The sequence below is a fragment of the Lacerta agilis genome, chromosome 1 (assembly GCF_009819535.1).
Source record: "Lacerta agilis isolate rLacAgi1 chromosome 1, rLacAgi1.pri, whole genome shotgun sequence".
Classification (NCBI taxonomy): domain Eukaryota; kingdom Metazoa; phylum Chordata; class Lepidosauria; order Squamata; family Lacertidae; genus Lacerta; species Lacerta agilis.
In genome coordinates this window covers 37,697,128-37,717,821 of record NC_046312.1, presented here as the reverse complement: position 1 = coordinate 37,717,821, position 20,694 = coordinate 37,697,128, and the positions used below count along the sequence as shown (strand labels likewise).

The 20,694-nt window shown below is 38.8% G+C and overlaps 1 protein-coding gene across 6 annotated transcripts in view; it reads right to left on the bottom strand.

Annotated features, from left to right (window-relative positions):
* C1H15orf41 (chromosome 1 C15orf41 homolog) overlaps window positions 1-20,694 on the bottom strand; it is a 118,410-nt gene that overhangs the window by 11,939 nt on the left and 85,777 nt on the right. Inside the window, exon 11 of one of the 6 annotated variants that reach the window (XM_033144544.1) lies at window positions 1,309-3,813. The exons of the other annotated variants lie outside the window; for them this stretch is intronic. Within the exon in view, the coding sequence (XP_033000435.1) occupies window positions 3,753-3,813 (61 nt within the window). The 3' untranslated portion in view covers window positions 1,309-3,752. Of the gene's footprint in view, window positions 1-1,308; window positions 3,814-20,694 lie in introns of those variants that run through there. 6 annotated transcript variants of the gene reach the window in all.

Genomic DNA, 20,694 nt, shown 5'->3' with positions numbered 1-20,694 from the left:
AAATGTTTAGGAAATAAAACTCCAAGGAAGGGGGGCAGCTCAATGAAGACTGAGCTTACTTAGCGGTCAGGCAATGCTGAGTTACACTGGGTCAGTTTCTACATGGCCTCTATAAACATATTTCACAGTTGAGCAAAATGCTCTGATGGTTCTAGTCTACTTTTTTGTCATTCCCAATGGGTGACAGCACAACTAATCTGCAGAGTACTGCAACAGATACTCCCTGGGACTGGGCACTGGGACTACACACCATAAGCTGCAATCTCAAGAGCAAACCATGGACAACATGTTAAGCCAAACCATGGCTTAACTCACAGGAGCACACCAGCAGGAGGAGGGGAGGAAGAGAAAAATGGCTATCTCTGTTCCAGGAGCCCACATGCTCTCCTGTTTGTATTAAGCCATGGCTTGGCATAAGGTTATGAAAGACTGGGCCAGTATAACATGAACATGTGAGACTGATACTGAAGCACTTATTTAAGGGCTCTGGAGCCAAAGTGATAAGAAGGAAACAGTAACTTTGGTGGCAACTGTGCTGCATTTTAAAAAAATCTGCAGTTAGATTATTCATGAGAATCAAGTTCGCATGACCAAAAAAGAAAGCTAAGTGAAGGAAGTTCACATGGACAGACAAAATGCTGGACTTAGATGTGGGTTCAAAATCTTTGCATAGCTCTGAAGTATGCAATTAAGTAACTACTGTACAGGACAAATACAAAAAGAATAAAAAAACACTTAGGAATGAAAAAGCCTTTTACAAAAGCTATAGAAAAAGAGGAATAAGGTGAGACCTGGTACATACATTGCAGTATGGAGTGCTCCTATTCAGGGTTCCAGTGAGGCAGGCTCATATCCTATTTCCTGGTACTGCATTCCCCTTGTCCTTCTCTCTGGTTTTCCATGCTCTCCCACCAATAGTTGCCAGCATTTGCTGGCCACTGAGCATTCTCAGTCCTCATTGGGCTGTTTTGGGTTCTCACACAGGGCTCCCCTCCCCTTAATTTTATTTTTGGTAGTTTGGACTTTGCCCAAGCCTATTGATACCTCCTTATTGTTTGTGGATTGTGCCAATTTGGTTATATCAATAGTCAAAGGATAAGGCTGCTCTTTAGTATACAGGATAAATACATATGCAAATATAGATGAGAAAGTTTTCACTAAATTGAAGGAAAGGAGTAAAATGAGAATCCAGGTCAAAATATACAGCCAAACCATACAAATGACAGATATAAAAAATTACTCTGTCTTTATCAATAAATTAACATCAAAAGAATATATATATAAAATAACTAAGAGAAACAAGGGGGAAAGTAATATTATGAAAATCTCAACATATAAATAGTTCAGATTTAATAATTCTATTTAATGTTCCAGTCTTTCAGCAAAACATTAAACAAATGCAAGTTATTTTTGTGATGTAATTAGTTACACATGTTTGTAACCACAGGTATGTAAACCATAAAAATTGGAATATAGTTCAAGAAAAAAAGCATCAGGAACTGACCCATAATAATTAAGAAAAAAGAAGAAAAAAGAAAGCTTTTAATAAAACACAAATGAGAAAGTTGCAGTCCACTACTCTGTGTTAACACCTCTGGCTTGTAATGGATGCTATCACAGGATTGCTATCCAGATTTTGTTTATTTTTCAGTATATTGGGGGGTCTGAAAACCATGCTGTCTTACACTTCTGTTACTCTGTAACCTTAACTATTATTCCCACTGTGTAAAAGCAAAGCACAAATTTAAGGTGACAAAGCACCAGTTGGCGGATGTGAAGTACACTACGAAAGCACAAACCTCTAAAAGCTGCATAACCATTATGAAATAACTGACCTATATGAAACTGCTACCATGGTTCACAAATTTATTGTCAGGTTCCAGCCTCTAGCTGTTCTCTGATTGTTCTAAATACTTGACAAACTGAAGCCTTTTCACTTTCCGTTGAAATTGCCTCATCTCCCTGTCAGAGCGCCATGGGGGACTCCATTACTTTTCCGACTTCTTTCCCCTACTGACAAGTCATTTAGCTGGCTTCTTGTTGTGAAGGCTGTCCATGTCAAATTAGCCAGGGCCCCTATTGTCCTTATTACCACTCGAAAAGCCATCATGAGTAATGCTACGGGGTCCCTCAGTTGTCATCATTTGTCAGAAAGAAAGGGAGTGTGGTTACATATAGTTGACAGGTAATTTCAGTGTCTACAATTACCCCAATTAGTCTTGTCATAAACAATTCGATAAATGCACACCAATACAAACAGATAAACACACCAAGGTCTCTCACTATTAATGTTGTGTAATGGGTAAATCAGTGATATAGTGCTATATTTTATTTATTTCTTTAAACTATCCTCAGCTGTACGCTGGCAGTTGCTACCTGGTCAGCACAAATTGTACTATCTACTTTCATTAGCTCATCACTATCAGAGAATAAGAAAGGCTGTGACAAAATTCATTTGGGGGGGTGGGGAGGAAAGGGAGCAGATTGCCTAAAGCAGGTGTTATAACAAAGATAAAACAAAGGTTTTCAGTTCAGCACTGCCTTGCCTTTAGAAGTGATTATGTTAAAAAATGAAAAAAACAAGAAATGCTCTGGAAAGAGAGGGGAAAATACATTCGTTCTGAAATTAGAAGCACCTGATTTTTCAGCTCAGTTGGTGGTGTGACATATATTTAACAACATGTATTAAAGGCTGATACTGAGAACCAATTATTTCACTCATGGTATTAGCACTATGTTCTTCAGATATATAATCTAAAAGTGTACGAGATACACCCCAAAAACACCCAAATACATTATTCTTCAACAGACCAGATAATTTCTGAATTTAGAACTATTTGGCTACAAGTTTAATAAGTTCAATACAGCTGACAGTGAGTGATGTTATGATTTTACTAACCAAACACTGTCAGTACCAATTTCTGTTTCATAATGCAGTACGTATCTGTTTTAACACAGCATACTACAATGCTACAGTGCTGAATTAAGGACTATGAAGCTTATTCCTGAGCACCGTACATAAAAACTGTCCAAATCTCAGCTTCTCTTGAGTCTGCTGCACCCTGTCTATTTGCTGACCGCAGACTTAAGTGACGGGTGGAGAACCCAACAGAAGTATGTTGTTGTAGGAAATTGCTTTTGGCAACTATTTGTTCAAGCTCAAGATTTTTTTTTTTTAAACCAACACTAAGAACCCAACAGAAAACAGGACAGGTCTCCCTAATGAGTAATCTATTTTAGCACAGTCTTGTCTAGGCATGACAGTTTACTGAGAGGCTTGAAAAACTCGTAATTACCAGTGTTACAGGGCAATTAATGTATATTACACTGCACTACTCATGGCAGCAACTGTCATTTTCTCAATAAAAATGAGTACTCTTCAGCTAAAGGTGACATTAATTGGGACTTTAATGACTATGCAGAGGAGCTGAAGCCAAATATGAACAAAACAGCGATTCAATGAGCAACTTCAGAAACGAGAAAATTGTACTAAAATGAGATTAATTGCTGTTTAGAAAAAGGAAAGAACCTAAAAAGCTATTAAATTGCAGGGTTTGGGTGCCCGGGTGATGGTTGTGATGTTAATCTTGCATTCTCACAGCAGGCAAATATTCACTAAATTCAGAGCCTTTTGACAGCAGGAAAAATCATGTATGCTTAACTTCAATCCATCAAAAATATATTTCAGCTTTTATCAGTGTTCTAAATACTTCTGCAATTTCAAAAATTACTGCTCCATTCCTTGGCTGTCATCATGCAAATGTGAACACTGTCAATATTGCTGTGAAAAATTCCATGGCTTCAAAAGGCTTACTTTGGTGATAAAGAAAGAAAAATGTGAAGATTAGAATTGCAAAACACACACTACTAATATAACAGAAAGCAAACAATAGGAATGTAATATTTAAATTGTGGAAACTGCTAAAATAGAAAATGATGGGGTGTTTGTATATGTGTGTGTGTGCACGCGTGAGAATGCCAGTGAAAAACAATTTCTGAAAATCTTTGATAGCCTATACATGCATATTGTTAATTACTTATTATAAATAATCAGGACAAAATTTTGCTACTCAACTTCAGGTGATACAATTATTAAAACAGTTCTATGGTTTCTAAAAACCTTTATCCCTTCCACTTAATACTTGAAGCAATTATATAATTGCTTTTCCTCATAGCTCTTTCAACTGTCATGATGACTGTATACATAAAACATTGCATTTAAACTCTGACATATAAGAGGGATAAACATAGGTCTGACTTCCTTTGAAGTTTTGTCTTCAGAAACTAGAAATTTTAAAACAGAAAATTAGTTTAGCTATTGAGTGAGGCATATGGATTCTTTACATGTGTTAAGCTTTGTGCATACTTTGAAATAGCTGCAGCATTCAATAGAAAAGCACTGGCATTATGGTATTTCACAATTTCCTTTTCTATAATCAATTCTGTTTGTTCTGCGTTTTAATAATTAAACAGCTATCTCATCTATAAACTTAAGGACACACACACATATTCTTCTGGTCCTATTAAAGAACTGCATCCAATAAATGCCATAATAAAGGAGTTTCTAAAAGCAGTGTTCTCTCTCTCCCTCTCTCATGTTTTCCATTAGTAAGGTTTTAACCATTTCACTGCACAGTTATGCAAAGTCTAATTGGCCAGTGGTGCATTCAGAAAGAATTCCTACATAATGTGTTTATACACGATTGTATTCAACTGTGTCCTACACAAAGTAGAGCCACGAAAAAGAATGAATGTAATTTAGCCATGTCCATTAAACTCAATGGGTCTACTTTGCGTAGGTCTAGCATTGAATGCCACCCACGATGGTGTGGTATTCTGTTGTAACCTAAAGATAGCACAATTCCCAAACTCTTTTTTGGGATGCACCTGTCACTTCTTCCTCACAAATCCACCTCCACACTCAGATGTCCTGTACTTATGGTCACTATAGGTGCTTCAGATGATATTACGTCCCATTGGTCTGCTGATATTGAGAAAACCTGAGGGCAAATCTAACTTTTGTGCGAGAGAAATTTAAGTTCAGTCCAGGTACTAAGAAAAAAGTCCTGAGCTAAGCACATGTTATCAGACACACTTAACTTTGACAGTGTGATCCTATACTTGTTTACTTATAAGTAAGTCTCAACTAGTTCAGTGGGGCTTATTCCTAGTAAAGGGGGCTACAGTAAAACACACAATAAAGAAAACAACACAAAAGTAAAATCCATTTAAAAGCAACAACAGTAGATATCACAAACACACACATCTTAGCAGGAAGCCAGAGACGGGATGATCCATGCTTTATGGGAGCTCTTCCACGCTATTGGTGTAGCCACTAAAAAGGACCAAGACCAACTGTGGGGCAGCTCCAGCAAGCATGGCCAATGGGAGTTTCAGTTTAGCAAAAACTGGAGGGCCAAAGGTTCCCCATACCTGGTGCCATGCTTCCAACTTCCTAATAGTTCTTGGCTCATAATAGGATAGGCACTGGGAATTAGAGTAAGAAGGATGTCACACTGTGTCCAGGAAAGTGTGCCTAGGATTGCATTCTAAGGGAGATAGTAATATACTATCAACAACTGGAAGATTTTAATTTCTTATTCTGTTTTATTTTCTTCAGAGGTTTTTTTTTGGAAGTAGTTATTCTTAGTTTCGCAAGATTGACTTCTTAATTAATGGTTCAAATCTAACTTTTCTCACAAGCGTTTATTTTTGCATTTTTTTCTCAAGTTGTATACTCACCATCATTAATAAATTAGCAGCATTTAAAAACACGCATTCAGGCTGCACTTCTAACCACACTTATCTGGAAGCAAGTCCTGATGTAAAACCAGTGGAACTTAGTTGCATGTAAATATGCTTAATACTAGGGTAAACAGAATGCAAACTGTTTGAATTTAGTGTTTTCCAATTTGCTCCAAATGTTACATCCTAAAACTAGTACTGTGGTACCTCAGTTTTCGAATGTAATCCATTCTGGAAGACCGTTCGAGTTCCAAAATGTTTGAGTACCGAAAACTCAACAGCTGACAGCTAGGCCTCAGGATCTTGCACTCAGTGGAAGCTGCATGGCATGTTCAACTTCCAAGGCAGGTTTGAAAACTGAAACATTTACTTCCAGGTTTACGGTGTTCATAAACCGAAATGTTCATCAATGGAGACGTTTGAAAACCGAGGTACCACTGTATTTATTTAAGGACTTGGTGTTTTCAAGTAGCATATGTTGATTCTGGGAAAACTAGAGTTTAAATTTTTGTTCTTCCAGGAAGCTCTTTGGAAAGCTTTGGGCAAATCACTATCTTTCAGCCTAACTAACAGCACAGTTGTGAAGTGAAATAGGATAATTTATAAAATTGCACTGAAGTGTCAGCATCCAACAGCTATGATCTGAAGGCAGCTGAGGCAGCCACCTTGGTGAAGCCAACCAGGCCTGGTCAGTGTGCGGACAGAAGACCTTGTGGGAAACATACACATATTGCCTTAAGTCCCACGAAGGAAGAAAAGTGATATTATAAAAATAAGGAAAAATTATATAAAAAACTTTTTTAAAAAATCAAATTGTAAGGATTTTATTAGAGGCACTTTGTGTGAAGCTGGAGAACAAATGATATGAAAAAGAATGAGTTAAAATGTAAATTACCATGAAACAGCATTAGGCAACTAATAGTATAAGTACCAGTATGTCCTAGCCTGGAGTTTGCAATTTCATAGTAAATAAATAAATCAAAAGGCTATAAAGAATTCATTTTTGAAAGATAGATACAGTGGTACTCCGTGTTACGCACGCAATCCGTTCTGGATCGCGCTACGTAACACGGGTGTGCTTAACACGAATGCCTGGGAAAAAAGAAAAAACCCGGAAGTTTGCCCGTTGTTGCGCTTCTGCGCATGCACGAAGTGCGCAGAACACTTCTGCACACCCGCGTGCTCCGGGGAGGACTTCCAGGTTGCGGAGGTCTGTAAGTCGAACGTACGCATAATGGAGCGTACGCGGCTCGAGGTATGACTGTACATAGAAACTATTAAGAGGAGCTCACAGCTAAGAAAGTGGTTCTAAACAAACAATCATATTCTATGGGCAGGATCCACATTTTGCCATCCATCCATCCATCCATCCATCCATCCATCCATCCATGGAAGGCTTCTGATGCAGCAGAGTGATTCTGGTGGCAGGATGGGGTGGAGAGTAGGTTTGCAGCATTTCCTCTCTCTTCCCTGTAGCCACCTCTCCCACAATGTTCTGGAAGGTTCCCCAGCCATCCATGACAGGATAGAAGGCGACATTGAAAACTGCAAGGGGAGGGGGAAATCAGCAAAATGTGCCTTTCCCTCTCTTACCAGCAAGAGTGAAGTTTGGATCCAACCCAAAGCGTGGTGGTGAGTTGGAATGATGCTGACCCACTCTGCCTCGGGTCCTGTGCCAATAGAGCACAATATGAGCAGACCTAATATGTGTCGTTGTACACAACAAATGATGAATCCAGATTCTATTATAGTCTATTCTATTCTAGATTCTATCCGAACTTGGGGGGGTACTATCTTTTCAGCACCAGGCACAGAGACCCTTTTATGTACTCATGCCTTTTAACAGCTGCTATTAATATTATTATTTTTATATAAAAATCTTACTATTCTGGATTTATGTGGCATTTGCCTCAGATTTCTTTTTTTTTTAAAAAAAAATGTTAGAAAAGGAATGTAGGCCCCTGTATAAACATGAAACTGCTGTTTGACTAAAATAACGAGACAGCAGTAATACTTATTTTGGCAAAACTATTTGTGAAACAATCAGTTCTGCTAGTGATAGACACCTTTTTTAAGGTCAAAAGAAGAGGTCTATAGACACGTACAACTGTTGCAACATTTAGAAGAGTGTACAAAGGTAAAATGAAACAAGAGTCTCCCTCCTTTGGTCAATTCACAGGTGTTCATGAAACCACTATTCTAAAGTTAGTGGAGTAAATTGCAAACATATCGTTTATTTTTGTCATCTGGTTTGTCTTAATCATGATCTAAAAATTCATTTATAAGCCTGTTTACAAAATGCCATGTTTATATCAATATCATATGCTGCTTGCTTGAAACTGTACACATTAAAATGAAGAACAGAAATCTGTGTAATGGTCAAAGACAACCAATAACAAAACCACTAAATTCTAGTTGTCAAACATAATTTACAATGTATATTTTTTCGTTTTTTTCTGATAAAACAGAAATTATTAAAATTAAAGTGATATGGGTGAGTGTTTATGGCTTCCTATTAAAAACCTGACTTACAGCAGTATCCATTTAAGTTTAAGGCAGAAGAAAATCATATAGAGATCTCTGTGCGATGGCCTGGTGACTTTATATCCTCTTGTCAAACCTCAGCAGTTTTATTTGTAGTGATACATGTTGAAGAAGGTTGGAGGTTAAAGTTGATAGGAGGGCCAGCAGGAAAGCCAACCAACTTCTTTCAAAAGACTACAACCTTTAACCTATTTGTGTCTGTCGGCAGACGCTGCCGACTTTACAAGTGCACATTTTATACACCCTTTAAATTGAACCCAAAATTCTAGAACATATGAAGTAAACACACTTTGCACTTTATTATAGTTACAGACTTCTAATGTTACTGTCACACATGCTATGGCCATACTCTGACTATAGAATAATTGTTTCAAAAACCAATTTGGCCTTGTAGCAGTCTACATGCAACAAAAAGTCTATTCATGATTTAGAAAGGCTACTAATAAAAGCAATTCTAGTGGAAATATTGACATGAAATATGAAATAGTATTTTATCTTCACTCTTGGCATCTTTTTTCACACAAATACACAATGCTGCAAGATCTCACGAGGTTCACAAACAAAGCTGGACTACAATTCTGCAGCCAAGCATTCTAGAAAGGTGAGACATAACCATTTTTATGAACTTTATAGATCCCGAGTTCCAAATACTTTGCAAGAAACCTCTACTAGCTGTGTACCCATGCGTCACCAAACATTTACACCAAATAAATTTGTTAGATAGTTTCAAAATCTTGAGTACTACAATACAACTTCTGTATCTTAAAAACAAACCACTACACAAAATTACAAATAAAAAGAAGTATCAACACAACAAAATGTAACTGCTCCTAGCAATATATGTATACATGTATTTTTTCTGGGAATAAAAATACAGTGGTACCTCGGCTGTCAAACGTAATCTGTTCCGGAAGGCCGTTTTGACTTCCAAAACGTTTGACAACTGAGGCGCAAAGGGCAGTCGGCAAAATCAATGGAGAAAAAAGAAAAACACACAGCGGAAGCCGTTCGACTTCCAAGGCACATTCCAAAATGGAAGCAATTACTTCTGGGTTTTTGGAGTTTGAAAACCAAAACGTTTGGCTTCTGAGCAGCTCGAAAACTGAGGTACCATGTAGTTCACTTTCTATTATCAACTTGTGTAAAATGGCCATAGCTCATTGGCATTTTCTTCGCATGCAGATGGACCCAGATTAAATCTTTGGCATACCCAGGTTAGGGCTGGGAATATCCCCCGTTTGAATTTCCCTGGCCATTGGCCATGCTTGCTGGTACTGATGGGAGTTGTAGTTCAGCAACATCTGAAGGACCAAGGGTTTCCCAATGTGAGTGCTTCTGCAAAACTCTTTCATGTGTCTGCTCCACACAGAAATGGCAATATATAAATACCTTACAAGTAAAAATGCAAATGCCATTCAAATGAGACTTCCTAACAAGTAAAAAATGAATACAACTTTATAAGTAAAACTGAGCAGTCCATGAAATAAAATATAAAAAATTAGGAATTGGGGTTCAAGAATAACTGAAGTGGAGAATGCTATATGGTGGAAGCCTACCACTTCCAAAGTCCCACTGGCAGGGTTATGAGGTGTAGGGGTGTGAAATTCCCTCATTTCCACCCAGCACAGAGCTTGTAATGGGTTGGTACACAGCCTAAATGCACACATGACATGGGAGCAACAGGGCTGCATTATGTTCTATTCAGATAGATTGGTGTGTGTGTGTGTGTGTGTGTGTGTGTGTGTCAATATCAATTTAATATCTTTAGATACTAGAAGTAGAGTTCTAGTTTTAAAAGTAAAGCATTTCCTCAAAAGGAATACATTTCTCTGATTTGATAGTCTAGATTAATGCTTTGCACCTCATATTACTTATGTACCTTTTGCGATGCCAATTATTCTGGGTCCTACAAAAATAAAACTGCAATGGTTTGGGTATGATTTTTGGTTGTTTGTTTATTTTCACATTGTTAAATGCTACCGACTCGGGGATGCACATTTCTATGGTGGTGAAATTTCAGAAACAAGGATTATGTATTAATAGCTCAACTGACTTGCTCTTATCACTACTGAACCTCTGAATCTGAATGACATTGAAAACACTGCACATAATTATCTCAGCACTAATTAATGCAGATGCAGTAGAACATTTGGAAGAAGGAAACATGTAACATAAGGCACTAAATGCTCATATTTGTTTTCAGTACAGATGATGCCATTTTCTTTCGGCTGAATTCAAATGGATTTTATGAATGCTGTGGCAAAAACTAGGTACAGAGTAGTATATTAGAAGGATATCCATTTACTAAAAGGTAAATTGAGTATTAAAAAATGCAGTATTTTGGTCCAAATTCAGAGTCCCACTTTGGGTGGGACTTGGTTGGGATTTTGTATGTGTGTATAAGTGGATCTGAAGGGACTGGTTCTCCCCCAGGTAAGACAGCATGTGAGTACGTTCAACAACCTGAAAGCAAAGGTTCTATATGGATGTGCCATTAAATGTGGATGACAATTGGTAAGATAAGGAGAATGATTAATACATAAAAAGAGGACATTGTGGGACAAGAATTAAATGGAAGACTGAAAAAGGTAAAGCTAAAAAGGTAAAGGACCCCTGGATGGCTAAGTCCAGACAAAGGTGACTATGGGGTGCGGCGCTCATCTCGCTTTTCAGGCCGAGGGAGCTGGCGTTTGTTCACAGACAGCTTTCCGGGTCATGTGGCCAGCATTACTAAACCACTTCTGGCACAACAGGACACTGTGACAACAGCCAGAGCGCATGCTAACGCTGTTTACCTTCCCACCACAGCGGTACCTATTTATCTATTTGCACAGGTGTGCTTTTGAACTCCTAGGTTGGCAGAAGTTGGGACAGCAATGGGAACTCACCCCTTCACACAGATTTGAACCGCTGACCTTCCGATCGGCAAGCCCAAGAGGCTCAATAGTTTAGATCACAGCACCACCCATACCCCCCTATTGAATTACACAAGCTCTGCTGTGAGAAGGAAACAGACAGGGTCGTTTCTCCATATATGCTCGCAGATTTCCCCACAGGCAAGGAATCAGGCAGATCCACTCCCAGTGCAAATTTAAAGCACATGGCTCCCCCCCAGACTCATGGGAACTGTGATTTGTTAAGGGTGCTTGCAATTCTAGCTATTCTAGGAGAAACTACAGTTCCTAGGATTCTTGGGAGGGGGGAGCCACTGAATGTGCTTTAAATGGAGGGCACACCCCTCCTCTCAGCATGCAAAGATGAAGCAGAAACACCAAGGAGGAGGGCATAGGCTTGATGAGGAATCAGAAAGAGGAAAGCTGAGAGGAGAGCACTAAATTGTCTTTGATGGTGGACTCAGAGACCTTGCCCCATCCTGGTGAGCAGCAGTGACACTGCTGTCAGAAGGGTGGTTCTGCACCTTTGCTGCACTATGCCAGCTGCTCCTGTCATTTATCACACGTGCTCAGGTGTCTTCCAGTTTGCCTCCCTGCTACATACAGTATCTTGGCAGGCATCTGCTGTGTTTGGCTGAAAATGTGCTGCCTCTGCCACACAGCATTCATGTCTCCTGGCAGCTTCCCTTCTCCATGCTAGTCATCCCCATCTTGCTGAGATGCCAAGTCAGTCTCTTCAGCAAAACAGCCTTCAACATCAGTTCACGTACCAAAACACATAATTTTGAGATTGTGGAAGTATTGTTACTTACGTATGGAAATACCACCAATTCATACAATCTAACATGGCAGGGTACAACATCGTATACAATGAAACACCATAAAAACAGTACGAAATGATACAAATGACTGGAAATAGGACTGAAAAGTCTAAATCTGATTCTCCCCACCCACTTACGCCTTGCTTTCTATCTAAACTCAGAAATGGGTTCAGGACCTGACACTACAATTACTAGTAACCGGGAAGGAATACATAGGATCACAGGAAGAAATCTACTCTCTACAAATCCAAGGCAGTTCAGAATAGATTCCACCTTCTTCCTCTCTATTGCCTCTTCTGTATCAAATTTCAGTTCATTGGAATCTGGCTTTTTGTCATCATTCTGCAAAGCAGCATGCACATTAATAGTCACATATTAATAATAATTAATATATCTTCAGGCAGACTGCTTCATCAGTAGAAGAGATGAGAAGCAGGGATCATCCTATGAGCTCTGCAGGTTCCTCCTGCCCCAGAACGGTTTCCATTCCAACTGATCATTTTAAGAACTACTACTAAACTTTAGGAATTGGCACCTACTAAATATGTGGACAGCTACTATGAATACATTTTGCCAAAAGGAACTTTTAACATAGGTGCTGCCAGCTGCCAGGATCTCTACAGCACAGCAAGGGAAATGGCGAAAAAAATCTGACTCTATCCTTATGGTATAAAAATATATGGAATTCAGTTATTGCAGGAAAAAACAACACATAAGTTACGCATCTCTAAGGGACAGGAAGATCCTGATCATTCCTATTGAGTATGGTGAGATTTTATTTCTTATAGTTTAGTTTCAGATTTACAGGTACCTTTCCCCGCAGCTTCTAGAGAAAAATGGCTTTCATGGTTTTAGATTGGGTGTCATTTAATATGTTCAGGTTTTGAATGCCTTGCCTTTAATTGGATTACTGAAATTTTGTTATTGTGTACCTGTCTCTGTGGTTCCATAATAATTAGAAAATTAATAAAAAATAAATTTAAAAGGAAAGAATTGGCACCTGAGTTTGTTCTTTTCTTCTCCTGTTCCTTTTCTGTCATGTCTTTTAGACTGTAAGCATGCAGGCCAGGAGTGTCTTGTTTTAATTAATGGTTTGTAAGCTGTTCTAGCTCCTACCCACCTAGCAGTTTGAAAGCACGTCAAAGTGCAAGTATATAAATAGGTACCGCTCCAGCGGGAAGGTAAACGCCGTTTCCGTGTGCTGCTCTGGTGCGCCAGAAGCAGCTTAGTCATGCTGGCCACATGACCTGGAAGTTGTACACCGGCTCCCTCGGCCAGTAACGTGAGATGAGCGCCGCAACCCTAGAGTTGGACATGACTGGACCTAATGGTCAGGGGTCCCTTTACCTTTACCTTAAGCTGTTCTAGAGGTCTAGCAGCTAAAGAGTGGGGTGTAGTCTCCCCCTGCCCATGGAACTCACTGACTCAATGGAGAAAATGGGTATTTCCACATGAACTAGAAAGTTCTCTGTTTGGCATAGAGATTGTCGTCGTCACGCTGATTAAAATGGGGCAATTGAACATCTGAACATTTCACCCTTAAAACTGCTCCAATTAAAGACATTCAGAAACCTAAATTATCATACAGATGAAGATGGAACTCACTTTTAATCTTAGGCAATGTATGGAGCTCTGTATAAAGTAGGAAAGTCTTCAGACAGGAATGAAATATAAGCACCAGTTAGGTGACACATAGTGAGTAGCAGGATTCAAAATCTACTGTGGTTTAAAGATCATTGAGCACCACTGAAAAATCTTTTCAAGAGTTTAACTTGAAAGCTAAGAGGCTCAATTTTTTCCTCTACTACATGGAAGAAGGAACATTATGAAACTATATAGAAAACTTGACAGGACCAAGTGGAATGGCATCATGAAGTGAAAAAAGTAAATCTCTCCTCTAAGACCACAGTGACCAATCATCTCTGCACAACCATTCAAAAAATTTAGTAGCTCATACTTCTCAGATGCTGCGACATGCCCTATAAATGCCCACCCATTATTACTGACTGCTCCTTGTGCTCTTTGGCTGTAAAATATCCCATTCTTTAAATCCATCCTTTTACTCTGAACACTTGCCAATCCATTTCCAGCTTCTCTTAAGCCTGTGTGTGAAAAGCATCCGAAACTGAAGTCAAATTTTGTTTGACCATTGTGTACTCCTGTGGTTTAAAGCTTGAGCCACTTCATAATCTCCTGCCTTATTACTTGAGAGCTTCCAGGTTCCCCACTCTGTGTGCCTGGGTTATCCTTACTGAGTTAACAGTAAACCAGAGAAAGCCTTACTGATCTGCAATTGCTGATAGTGTAAGTATTTGAGAGATGTTGTTCTACTTTACACATTAATAAAATTCAATAAAAGCAGAATAGTGTGAAATTAATCTAGGAGACTATGGGGTGGATACAGAAATAGACAGGCGGAACTCCGCTTTCTGCAATGGGGCTTTTCTTTCCTCCCCTCCCTTTGGCACCCCCCGAAAGTCATTCCCGAGGGTTTTGGGATGACATGTGATGGAACCACCTTGCAAAAGTGCCTTTCCATTGTGCAATGCATCTCTCGATGCAAGGCTAAACTTGTGAGGGTTTCTTCGCTTCATTTTCTTGCAAGGAATTGGAGAGTATCTCAAATTAAAGGTATGTAAGTCAGGTAGATGAAACTTTGGTAACAATGCATTTTATTCTGATTTAAAATATTTAAGTGTTTAGAGGTAATGCTGTCTCAGTTTGAGGTTCTTGGGTGAACTTCTGAATTGTATCTAAAGGGAAAAAACTGTAATATTTACAGAAAATGAGTTTTCAAAAAATACTGAAGGTGTGTGTTGAAAATGCAGTTCTGTGAAGCCGATTTATCTGTGAAACAAGATCCACAAAAAGAAAGATAACTTGCACACACATTCATTTGGTACTTTGTTATGACAAACCAGCCAATGTAATTGATGGGGCTTCCTCTGGGGTGAGAGCAAACCAAGCTTAAAAAAACAGATCAGAACAGAACAGAACAACGCACCCCAGAACAATACAAGGACGAGGAAAAGAGCCAAGCTTTAAAAGACGAAGCAAGTCAAGGTTATTTGTAAGCAACTACTCATCACCTAGTCAGATTACCCTTTTCCTAGTGTGCCAAAAGCAGTTTAGTTCAATTAGGTTCCCAGAAACACTGCTAATTAAGCTATTTTTAAAAAAATTAAGTTCAAAAGGGCAAATAAATGCATTTTCATATTTAAAATACCAGCAGTGACATTATTGAACTGAAGCTAATAATAGTGACAATGGGTGAAATTATAAATATAAAATGTTCATTATCTATATAATAGTGGCTAGTACAATTATATAATCTATCTATTCTGTTCCAATATCCACATTAATCCCTATCATAGCTGTCAACCTTCCTTCTTCTTGCATTGGGAAATGGCCATAGCTGTCAACCTTCCCTTTTTTTGCAATGGGAAACGGCACTGGAATAAGGGAATTTCCCACAAAAAAGGGAAAGTTGACAGCTATGATCCCTATAGTTAAACAAAATTTCAACCAGTTTAAAGTTTCTCTAGCTAACTGAACATCTTGTCAAACACATTCAAAAAATCTTTCTTCCTCACCGTATACAGCATATCTAGCATTTTAATTCTAATACAAAGTACAAGATGATAGTGAGGGTAGTATTTAAAACAAAATGTTTAGATGTTTCATAGTTTATTAAGAGTAAGGGCTCATCTAGATGTCCATTTGTGCCGTCATTTGTAGGCAGAGGCCTGTGATTTCCAGGCACAGGTCTGAGTGTGGGTTTTTTGCTCCGCTGGGAAAACCTGCTGTTTACAGCTGAATCAGAACAATTGTCAGTTTTCCATGAATTGACATCTCCTCTGATTCAGTGATAAACAGTGGACTTTTCCAGGGAAAGAAGTATAAAAAAAAACTCTGTTCGGACCCGTGCCTGGAAAGTATGCGCCTGTACCCAAATTGTGGCACAAATGGAAGTCTGGTTGAGCCCCAAGAAATGAGTGGATTGTTTCTTCCTCCTTCAAAGTAACTAAATATTTATCCTCATTGAGGCATTTATCCTCACTGAGGCTTCACAGAGTATCTCATATTTTAGCCTTTCTTACAGTTATCTAAACCAGGCTTGAATTTATTTACTTTTTTAGAGAAAACAATTAAAATATAATATGCCCAGAGGCTTGTGCTTTCTCTTCTTCTTCCCCTGTAATTAAGCCATTTTCACACACTACTTCTTTGGAAATTCAGATTACATGTTACCATTTATGCAATGAGACACTTTTGAATTTAACAAGCGCATACAACATAAAATTTATCTACCACTTTATTTTAAAAAGCCCAGTTGAAATCACACAATGAACTTACGTAATACATGGACTGAAAATATTTTTCTTTGACTGTCTTATTATCTGCATGATCCATGGCAGTAAGCCAATGCCTCAATGATGTTATCTTTCTTACATGAATGGCACATTATTTATACCAAATACCATAGTCAAGATTCATGCATTAAGTAAGTACCCGGTAAGTAAGTGATCAAGCAAGCAAGCAAGCAAGCAAAGTATTCCTATGGAAAACTGAGATGGAGAATAAATCTTAAAAGTTTGATAATTTAGGTTTCATCAATTTTGGAAATGAAGAAATGTTGCTTTGTTAATGGGGCTCTTTACCACAGACTGGTTATGGAAATATTTCTATTGATTTATTAAATAATTAAATCCATGTTAAACAATTAAATACAGGTGGGTATAAAACATATTCCAGCTACACATCACAGCAGTAAGTCTTTCTTCTAAGGATTTGAGATTAGATGACAATATAGCCTGATCATTCCAAAATTTGATAGAGAAAAAATTCTTTTTCTAAAATTTGCTTTGTTATAAAAATAGTAGCCCTAATCACATTATTGTGATTTAGAAATACCTTTTTTTAAAGCTCCCATTACAGTAACAAAATAGTTTACAAGGACCAAGACTGAGTAGACTTGATAAATGCTACTTCATTTTTAAATTGAAGGTCATTTGCAACTTTGCAACTGACACTAAAAATTTGAACAGTGTTATGAAAAAGTACTTCTTCATGGATCACTGCCTTGTCATGGCGAAGGGGCTTGAATAACTCAGAGAAACTATGAGCTATGCCGTGCAGGGCCACCCAAGATGGACAGGTCATAGTGGAGAGTTTTGACTAAACGTGATCCACCTGGAGAAGGAACCTGCAAGCCACTCCAGTATCCCTGCCAAGAAAACTCCATGGACAAAGATAACAGGCATATAAAAGTTATGATGCTGGAAGATGAGCCCCTCAGGTCAGAAGGCGTCCAAATGCTACCGAGGAAGAGCAGAGGACAAGTACAAGTAGATTCAGAGCTGATGAAGCGGCTGGGCCAAAGCCGAAAGGTCACTCAGTTGCGCATATGCCTGGAAGCAAAGGGAAAGTCAAATGCTGTAAAGAAAAATATTGCATAGGAACCTGGAATGTAAGAACCATGAACCTTGGTAAGCTGGATGTGGTCAAAAATGAGATGGCAAGAATAAATACTGACATCTTGGGCATCAGTGAACTAAAATGGACAGGAATGGGCGAATTCAATTCGGATGACCATCATATCTACTACTGTGGGCAAGAATCCTGTAAAAGAAATGGAGTGACCCTCATAGTAAACAAAAGAGTGGCAAAAGCTGTACTGGGATGCAATCTCAAAAATGATAGAATGATCTTGATACAAATCCAAGGCAGACCTTTTAACATCACAGTAATCCAAGTTTATGCACCAACTACTGGTGCTGAAGAAGCTGAAATTGACCAGTTCTATGAAGACTTACAACACCTTCTAGAAATGACACCAAAGAAGAATGTTCTTCTCATTATAGGGGATTGGAATGCTAAAGTAGGGAATCAAGAGATAAAAGGAACAACTGGCAAGTTTGGCCTTGGAGTTCAAAATGAAGCAGGGCAAAGGCTAATAGAGTTCTGTCAAGAAAACAAGCTGGTCATCACAAACACTCTTTTCCAACAACACAAGAGACGACTCTTCACATGGACACCACCATATGGGCAGCATCGAAATCAGATTGATTATATTCTCTGCAGCCAAAGATGGAGAAGCTCTATACACTCAGCAAAAACAAGACCTGGAGCTGACTGTGGCTCAGATCATCAGCTTCTTATAGCAAAATTCCAGCTTAAACTGAAGAAAGTAGGAAAAACCACTGGGCCAGTAAGATACAATCTAAATCAAATCCCTTATGAATACACAGTGGAAGTGAGGAACAGGTTTAAGGATTTAGATTTGGTGGACAGACTGCCTGAAGAACTATGGATGGAGGCTCATAATATTATACAGGAGGCAGCAACAAAAACCATCCCACTGAAAAGGAAATGTAAGAAAGCAAAGTGGCTGTCCAATGAGGCCTTACAAATAGCGGTAGAGAGAAGGCAAGCAAAATGCGAGGGAGATAGTGAAAGATACAGGAAATTGAATGCAGATTTCCAACAAATAGCAAGGAGAGAAAAGAAGGCCTTCTTAAACGTGCAATGCAAAGAAATAGAGGAAAACAACAGAATGGGAAAAACCAGAGATTTGTTCAAGAAAATTGGAGATATGAAAGGAACATTTTGTACCAAGATTACCATAATAAAAGAAAAAGTGGAAATGACCTAACAGAAGCAGAAGATATCAAGAAGAGGTGGCAAGAATACACAGAGGAATTATACTAGAAAGATATGGAGGTCTCGTATACCCCAGGTAGTGTGGTTGCTGACCTTGAGCCAGACATCCTGGAGAGTGAAGTCAAATGGGTCTTAGGAAGCACTGCTAATAACAAGGCCAGTGGAAGTGATGATATTCCAGCTGAACTATTTAAAATTTTAAAATATGATGCTGTTAAGGTGCTACACTCAATATGCCAGAAAGTTTGGAAAACTCAGCAGTGGCCAGAGGATTGGAGAAGATCAGTCTACATCCCAATCCAAAAGAAGGGCAGTGCCAAAGAATGCTCCAACTACCGCACAACTGCACTCATTTCATATGCTAGCAAGGTTATGCTTAAAATTCTACAAGGCAGGCTTAAGCAATATGTGGACCGAGAACTCCCAGAAGTGTAAGCTGGATTTCGAAGGGGCAGAGGAACCAGAGACCAAATTGCAAACATGCGCTGGATTATGGAGAAAGCTATAGAGTTCCAGAAAAACATCTACTTACTTCTGCTTCATTGACTACGCAAAAGCATTTGACTGTGTCGACCACAGCAAACTATGGCAAGTTCTTAAAGAAATGGGAGTGCCGGATCACCTAATCTGTTTCCTGAGAAATCTGTATGTGGGACAAGAAGCTACAGCTAGAACTGGATATGGAATAACTGATTGGTTCAAAATTGGGAAAGGAGTACGACAAGGCTGTATATTGTCTCCCTGCTTATTTAACTTATATGCAGAATTCATCATGCGAAAGGCTGGGCTGGATGAATCCCAAACCGGAATTAAGATTGCCGGAAGAAATATCAACAACCTCAGATATGCTGATGACACAACCTTGATGGCAGAAAGTGAGGAGGAATTAAAGAACCTTTTAATGAGGGTGAAAGAGGAGAGTGAAAAATATGGTCTGAAGCTCAACATAAAAAATCTAAGGTCATGGCCTCTGGTCCCATTACATCCTGGCAAATAGAAGGGGAAGAAATGGAGGCAGTGAGAGATTTTACTTTCTTGGGCTCTGTGATCACTCCAAGACGCCTGCTTCTTGGGAGGAAAGCAATGACAAACCTAGATAGCATCTTAAAAAGCAGAGACATCACCTTGCCAACAAAGGTCTGTATAGTTAAAGCTATGGTTTTCCCAGTCGTGATGTATGGGAGTGAGAGCTGGACCATAAAGAAGACTGATCGCCGAAGAATTGATGCTTTTGAATTATGGTGCTGGAGGAGAGTCCCATGGACTGCAAGAAGATTAAACCTATGCATTCTGAAGGAAATCAGCCCTGAGTGCTCACTGGAAGGACAGATCCTGAAGCTGACGCTCCAACACTTTGGCCACCTCATGAGAAGAGAAGACTCCCCAGAAAAGACCCTGATGTTGGGAAAGATGGAGGGCACAAAGAGAATGGGACGACAGAGGGCGAGATGGTTGGACAGTGTTCTCGAAGCTACCAACATGAGTCTGACCAAACTGCAGGAAGCAGTGGAAGACAGGAGTGCCTGGCGTGCTCTGGTCCATGGGGTCACGAAGAGTCGGACACGACTAAACGACTAAACAACAACATGAAAAAGTAAGGTTTTTTTTAACCTTTTGTTCAGTTAAAAATATTTTTAACAGATTCTTTTGTTAAACTGTGATTTGTTTATTAAATCAATAGACATAGCACTAAAATATTAGAATAACAGGTGACACTGTTAACAATGGAATAATTACAGAAATATTACTCTGTAAATTTATGTAAGTTATATGGTCATAAGCAGATTAAAAGAATTAGTAAAACAGACCCAGGTATGCAGTTTCAACTTATTTTGTTTCAAGTATATTTATACAAACATACAGGAGTGAGACACAATAATTCATGTTCACATCATTAGCCAGTAAGGACTACATAGCTAAGAATACAATTTTCAAAAAGTATTAAATCTTAATAACATGAAACAAAATCATGTGGAAAGCTCAAAAGCAATATGAAATAAAATTAACAAAAAATCAAGAGAGGGAAA